This window comes from Salarias fasciatus, chromosome 9, assembly GCF_902148845.1.
Source record: "Salarias fasciatus chromosome 9, fSalaFa1.1, whole genome shotgun sequence".
Lineage (NCBI taxonomy): Eukaryota > Metazoa > Chordata > Actinopteri > Blenniiformes > Blenniidae > Salarias > Salarias fasciatus.
In genome coordinates this window covers 7,441,981-7,449,610 of record NC_043753.1, presented here as the reverse complement: position 1 = coordinate 7,449,610, position 7,630 = coordinate 7,441,981, and the positions used below count along the sequence as shown (strand labels likewise).

At 42.2% G+C, this 7,630-nt stretch overlaps 1 protein-coding gene across 3 annotated transcripts in view; it reads right to left on the bottom strand.

Moving 5' to 3' along the window:
• Positions 1-7,630, bottom strand: part of cnksr2a (connector enhancer of kinase suppressor of Ras 2a) — a 63,597-nt gene that overhangs the window by 36,281 nt on the left and 19,686 nt on the right. For all 3 annotated transcript variants that reach the window (XM_030099479.1, XM_030099478.1, XM_030099480.1), the window contains exons 4-8: positions 3,584-3,671; positions 3,229-3,270; positions 739-858; positions 384-443; positions 46-114 (exon numbers count right to left, since the gene is read on the bottom strand). In XM_030099479.1, coding sequence (XP_029955339.1) covers positions 46-114; positions 384-443; positions 739-858; positions 3,229-3,270; positions 3,584-3,671 — 379 coding nt within the window. The remainder of the gene's footprint in view (positions 1-45; positions 115-383; positions 444-738; positions 859-3,228; positions 3,271-3,583; positions 3,672-7,630) is intronic.

Genomic DNA, 7,630 nt, shown 5'->3' with positions numbered 1-7,630 from the left:
AATGTGTGAAGAGATTCAGGTGAACCGGGAGTCGTTTCCACCCACCACAGTCTGATGGTTGACTTGAATGACTTCGTCTCCGGCGTGGATCTTCTTGCAGCGGTCGGCCGGAGACTTCAGACACACACAGAGCAGAGCGGCCGACATGAATTGATCTCAACGCATCGATCCGGGAAGTTTGACAACAAGCTGGATTTGAATGGGCAACAACGCAGCAGTGAGGGGAAATCCGATACGCCATTACGGAAACAAAGATTTGCAGATGTGGCAGAGTAAGGATTCTGCAGCCCCCCCACCCCGCCCCGCCGCCGGGCTTGCTGGGAAACCTGCCAGCTGCAGCTCGCTGAGCGAACGTGTGGAGCATGAGATTAAAGGACTCTCACCCCCTCGGTGGTGCCGGTGATCACATGGAGGCCGTCGTAGGTTGACTTGATGTACATCCCCTGATGGACGGCAGAGCGGCGGAGAGAAAACATCAGAAAACATTTCCAGCAGGTGCTCATGATGTTTGGACTTAATCGGATTCATTTGGTGCACGAACAGAATTAAGTTATGTGAAAGATCCTTCTGGAGAGAAGGGGAAATGGATTTTAATTTAAATTAAAAGAGAATCCCCAGGATCCATCATGTGCCTCATCAAAGGTCCAGTATTTAATCACATGTAAACACAGCAGATCTGATGATGACTGTTATCTTAACGGTGAGCTGTGAGGGGGATGGCGGTCAGGCGGTCATTACCAGGCCCTCCGAGGTTTTGATGTTGGTGAGGTGAACCAGCTCCAGGTGGGCCGACTGTGAGACCAGCGGGTCGGACGACACACACACGATGTGCTCACACACCTCCGACAGAGTCTTACACTGCAGAGCAGGAAGGAAACAAGCAGAGAGGACAGCAAACAAGGCTTTTATTTAAAAAAAAAAAAAAAGAAAAGAAAAGAGAAAGACGCAGGGAACAGCGAGTCGTGTGTATTTGTCAGAAATAGATTGTGTTGGTAGGAAACCTCTTTGTGTTTCTTTTAGATTTCCCTCCGGAGAGGGAAGCTGGCAGCGTTAATGCAGTAACAGCGTGCTGGTGGGGCTTCACCGAGCATTTTAAAGAGGATCCGCTTTGGACTCCATTCCTCAGGACATTTGTTTCACTTAGATGAGACTTTAATTAGATTTTCTTGGGCTTTTTTTTTTTTTTTTGTGCAAATATTTGTTTTGTGAAAACAGAAAATGTGATTGCCATTAGCGAGCGTGGAGGGTTGTTACTATTTGGAATCTGTTTCACAGATATGAGGCTTTTAGGCGCATCGAGTGAAGACAGTGATGACCTCTAGTGGTCAGAGTAGTTACTACAGCAACAAAGTAGACACGAGATTGAAGAGATTGATGTAAAGAACTCACCTGAATAAGTAATAAAAACATGATCCCACATTAAACTGAGATCATATTTACACATTTTCAAATGACCACAAAGCTTCAGGGTCACTTTGCATAATTGACAAAGGCAATTTTAGCTTTATTTTTCCCAGATATCCACTGAATAATGCCGATTTCCTCTTGCTGGTGCCCACAGCAGAGGAGGATTGCATCTTAATGAAATATTTTTTCCTTGGCAGTCACAACAGGCCCTCCATTCAACACGCTGTCGACTGTTTCAGAGGTAATTTCTTTAGCAGAAAGTAGTTGGAATATAAAGTGCTGACTGTGTTCTATGTTAATTCTTCAAGAGCAGCTCCCAAACTTTATAAAGAATGACTTTAAAAAAAAAAAAGACATTTAGCTTCCTGATGTACTGACAGTGAGGTGTGAGACTGTCATCCTGCTGAATGCAACCTTTCCAGAACCGGGTAACTCTTCTGTTTCGCCGTTATTTCCCTGAGAATCTTCTTCACCGCAGACGAAAGCAGAGCATGAAAGGCCTGAATTGATGCTAACAGCGTTAACGACAGCCCCATTATATAATTAGCAACGCTATTAGCAACAAGTGTGTTGGACAAATCAGACGCTCGCCTGTGAAAAGGTCGATTAATCTTCACGTGTCCAGCAGGAAGTGTGTTTCTGGCAGCGCATGTTGCCGTTTCACTTCATTAAATGTCATTTCTGAGCCTCCGGGCTCCACAAATACCAATAATGTCCGACAAAGCTTCTCCCACTGACGGAGAGTCCTTCACTTAATTGCTGCATTTCTTTGCTCCAGTTGATTAGCACCCGTATACAATGTTTGTGTAACCACATGTTCATGCATGTGCAAGAGTTAAGTGATAAATGCAATTTATTTACAGGAAATAAAGCTAAAATCATTCAAATTCAGTTAAACTCACATCACCACTAATGTAAAAGGACATCATCTACTCATGTAATAAATCTATTAGCAGATTTTAATTATTGTTTGTTAAACATTTTACCTTTAACGCTGCAGCGACTGCTAAATGTTACATTCACAATTATTCAAATGATTAATGACATGATAATTAAAATTGTGCATTGCAACATCCTGTTTACTCCTATACTATTATTTATTTTTTTATTTATCATTTGTATATGTAGTATATAAATATGGAAATAAATCATGGAAAAAATATCAAAAAAATTAATCACCGGTAATTAATAAGATAGAATAATAATGTTATTCTGAACATGAATAGAATAAGATGTTAAATAGATTCAAATTGTTGTTGTTGTTGTTGTTTTTGTTGTTATTATTAAAAGATGCTCAAAGCACTTTGGCCCCGTTGAGATGATAATGTTTTCAAGAGAAATTGCAAAACTTTGGGAGTATTTAGTAAATCCGTTTCCATGACAGTGCCGATCGGAGCCGCTGAAAATGCAACTTTTTGTAAACGGCTCCCATGGTGGAACTTTACGAAAACCCTCCGACTCCGTCGCCGTGAAAATGAAGAAAAAACACAACTTCTTGGAAATCCTCCGACTCCATCTCATGTCTGCCATTTTCCGTGTGAACAGACATCGTTTTCAAGTTGTTGCCATGGAAATGCAAAACTTTTCGAAAATGACATCATTTGAAACGTCGCCATGTAAACAGGGCCTGGTAGAATTAGCTTCCATTCATTTGCAGTGTTTGTACTGAGCTTCGCTAATTATCTCTCAATATTCTGATGTTCAGGCCAAAAAACCCTGTAAAACTATGAAAAAATGCAACAAGAAAGTTGTTTCTGTGTTTGAGGAGGGGTTGGCCGGGGAGTAAAGCTGGAGTTTAATGATGGATCCTCGAGGACTCACCACATGAAGGATTTTGTTCTCCGTCTCAAACACAGTACAGTCCTGCAGGATTTGAAAAAACAAAAAAACAGAACAAAAAGAAAAGGTTTTCATTTGATTTCTTTCAAACAGTCTCCTTCTCATGCTGCCGTTACAGTCACTCCTCACATCCCCCGGACCCCTGGACCCCCCCCGGCACGCTCTACACCCCCGCAGATAAACACACACAATTTCTACCTTCCTCACACACAGCAGTCGTACAGACTGTAAACGGCGGAAATAGCAGAGAATAGAAGAGTCTCTCTGGAGGATGCAGAGTCTGAGGCTGCTGCTGCATTACGCCCACACACACACACACACACACACACACACACACCTGCTGTACGATGGTGGTGAGCTCCAGGCAGAGCTGAATGACATTATTTCGGGTTACTGAGTAGTCGGCCACAGCGGCGAAGGGAGACCTGTGAGGAGGAGATAAGAGAATCTTAGAGAGCGTCGGACTACAGGAGATGGACGGGAGCATTGTGAGCAGGACGACGGCGACACGGAACCCACACGCCGCACAGGCACGGCCGATACCGCTACATTTATGAGAGCCTCATCCAAAACACAGGGAAGGAAGGAGCAGCTGGGTTTCATACACTCAGAGGTGATTCACTAACCGTTTTGGAATATCTACAGAGCAAAAACTGACTGTTTTCTCCTGTAAACAAGCTAAGATAAACACAAAACCTCCAATAGTTCTTTTAAAAAAGGAATAAATTCTAAGTGATACATACTCAATTATTAGTAATCAACTTTTTTTCTTCAAAACACTTGAAAAATTTCCATATTTGCCTAATTAGCCTAATGTGAGGTTAGCTTTTGGTTCAAAGGTGAAACTTTTCGAAAATGAGATGAAATGAAGATCGTAGTAAAACACTCCGTTACTTTATGTAGGTAGTGCATTGTTCTAAGTGTGCATGCGGGCATGGTTTCATTACAAAAACAGCCAGCAGCGCCCACTAGTGGCCCGTCATGCTCACCACATCGCTTTCAGCATCAGTGAACATGGTTATACATGGTTATCGTAACACTGCAGACTTCTCTGACAGGAAGAAGAGTCAGGATGGCTGCAGGTTGCCATCCGACACCGAGCCGCTGCCAAACATCTCATTTCTTCCGTGAGAGACTAAATGACGTGAAGGCGGCGGCGGCGTCTCCCTTGTTACTGGCAGCCGAGGCGTTGGAGCTACTAAAGTGCTGCGGCTGGAAGCCTCACAGGCCAGGATATAGAAATAAAATCACTTTCTCCAAGCACTGCTGGTTTTTTCTGAGGTGATATTCACAGACGTGATATTCACAGCTATTTCAGTGGATTGTGAGATGTTGGCTGTGAATTGTGACACTCTGTCTCCGGCTGTCGGAGTGAGGGTCACTTGGACGGGTTTTTTTTTTTCTCAGATGTGAACTTTCTCGTTACGCTGAGTGAATTAAAGAGCTTTGTTTGCTTCGTCCCTGAGGTGGTAAAGACGACAAAAACTTGACTCTAGTTTTTTATTTAATCATTTCTTATAAATACGCATAATAATGGAAGTCCCTGCTATGCAATTATGCATAATTTTTATGTGTAATTTAAGCATTTCATTATATTTTAAGACCAATTGATACTTCTCTTTTTAATATTTTTTAGTGTTTTGTTTAGTTAAAATAACATTTTTGTAATTGAAATAAGTTGGTCACAAACTCAATCACTCTTAAATAAACTTCACTAAAGGTGCATCAAGGAGTTTTTCAACTTTAAAAATACTTATTTTTCACCATAAATATGCTACAAATATTCAATGATGCGTAGAATTTGCCCTGATATATTCATTGTAAGTACCGCTAACAGCGCTAAATTGTCACTTGAAAGTTGCAGTGCCGGTCCAGCAATTTGTATTTCTCGGGGAGAATTTGAGAGGATGTGACGTAATGCACGCTCCGGCTGGCCTGATTTGCTTGGCTTTCATTTTGTCCACCATTACTCCGCAAGATGCTTAGCGAGCAGCAACTGAGCAGTACTGAGGATGGATCTTCCAGAAAGTAAGAAAACACCGGCTTCTAGCACTGCCACAGCTCCAGCACAGACCCCACACAGGCAAAAGAAACTTAAATTTTACTGGAGCGCTACTAAAAGAGCGAGGAAGGAGTTCCCCTCTTCCGTGCACGTACATGGACGTAAGCCACAGCCACGAGCGTTTCACTAAGCTGCATTATGCCCAAGGCCTGCAGGGGCCGCTGTTTCGAATGAAACAAACTCCTTAATGCACCTTCAAAATGTAATAACGTTTTTCTTTTGGACACTCTTTATTTTGGACAGTCTGGAGGCGGTCCAGAGCTGACTTGTTTAATGAAATAAAAAGACTGTTACAATAGTCTCAAACCTGTAGAGATGAAAGCATGAATAACCATTCAAGCTCAATTTTGGACATCAGTAATCTAAGTTTAGAGATGTTCCTAAGATGGCAAAACAGTTCCTGACCAGCTGTTTGGAGTGACGCTCACAGGACATCGAGCTGTCAAACAAAACACCCAGATTTCTGACATTAGATTTATCAGAGTTGCTCAAAAAGCTGACGTGTTGTCTAATATCTGGGCTCGCACTGTCCAAAGGTATAATTAAAGTTTCTTCATTGTTTTCAAAGTTTTGTTATTGTTTAACTGGAGAAAGTTGTCATTTAGCCACACCTTGATTTCTGACAGACAAGGTTTTAAATAAGTTTGTGGAATTCAGAAGCTTTGAATGAACAGTCCGATGTCATCAGCATAGAGATGGTAAAAAATGGAGCTGCAACATCGTATGATCTGGCCAAGAAGGAATATGAACAGCAGAAAGAGAACGGGACCGTGAACAGATCCCTGAGGTACTCCACAGGGCAGGTCTGCTGTATCAGATGTTACTCCATTTAGAATAAATTCTGTCAGAGATAAACATTTTTTTAACACTAACTCCAAACATCTCTAAGTCTGTTTATCATGATGGTGTGTTCTACAGTGTCATAGACAGAGGAGAGATCCAGAAGGACCAGGACTGTGTGACTCTCCTGAGTCGACTGCCATCAAAATGTTACTAGAGACTTTTAATAAAGTAGTTTCTGTAAGGTGTAGTTTGCGAAAAACAGACTGAAAAGTATCTGTCACATTGGTGCTCATCAGGAAGTTATTTAACTGCTCAGATACTATTTTTTCCAAAATCTGAGACACGAAAGGCAGTTTGGATAATGACCTGTAGGTGTTTGGCAGAGAGGGATCCAAGCGGGGTTTCTTCAATAGCGATTCAACAACCACCTTTTTAAAGAAGCTGGGAATTGAGCCTGTATGAAGAGAGCTACTAAACATTTCCACAATACGGGGCCCAATGGAGTCAAAGACACGAGTGAAGAGGTTAGAGGGGAGGACATCAAGAGTGCCTGAAGTCAGTTCCATTCCAACAAATAGATCAGTGATGTCTCAGTGACTCTCAAGTTTTTGTTCATGTGTGGTTAACTCTGTGATCGACCGGTGATCCACCAGGACGTGATCTGCCTTCTGCTCCGTGGGATTACATAAGCTTGAAGGCCAACAGATGAGAGAGGAACAATCCAAAAGGTTTGCACTGATGCCGTCATGCCTGAACAGTGAGTCCTGTCTCTCACATCATTCCATCAATATCAGTTTACCTGCCTTTTACAAGTATCTTTGCAATTTTCTGCATGGATGAGAGCATGTCAGGCCCTCTGGGGACTGATCGACAGCCCATGTTGTTCACCGTATTCTTTTTAGAGGAAAGATGTGGTCTTGTCTTGGACAGGACAGCCGTGGATTTGCCTGCTTTGGGGTTATCAAAGTGTTTTTGTTTATTGTAAATCATATGATTAATACAATACTCAACATCTAGCAGAGCTGGGAAACTAAACACTGCTTTGATTTCAAAGGTTCCTGCTTGTGTATATCACAGATTGCATCTGTTGTATTTTGGGGCTCTGATTTTTCTGTTCATCTAATTATGTGATGGTTAATCAATGCAAGCAAGTGTGTGAAACAGCAATCGATCCGTTCACTGGTGAGGAAGTCAGGGTTCCCTTCTTCTTCTACTTGAGTATCTCCATCTATTTTCTTTGTACTGCAGTCTCTACATTTCAGAAGTTCCTCTCCACTGCGGGTTTCCCTTGAGGTTTCAGTGGGACATTTAGTGAAGCAGGTAAATAGGGCACTTTTTTCTAAGTGCAGCAGCCGCTTCTCTTTTAATAAAGGTCCTCAGAAACCAGCAAGAACGGGAGGAAAAAAAAAAAAAGACAGTTTGGGATCCGAACGTTGTCAAAAACAAACAGACTTTCAGTGAGAATCGGGTGAAAATGGTTATTAAAGCACTTTGGCTCGACTGTGCCGCTTTGCCACTGGCGTTCCTAAATGTCTCCCA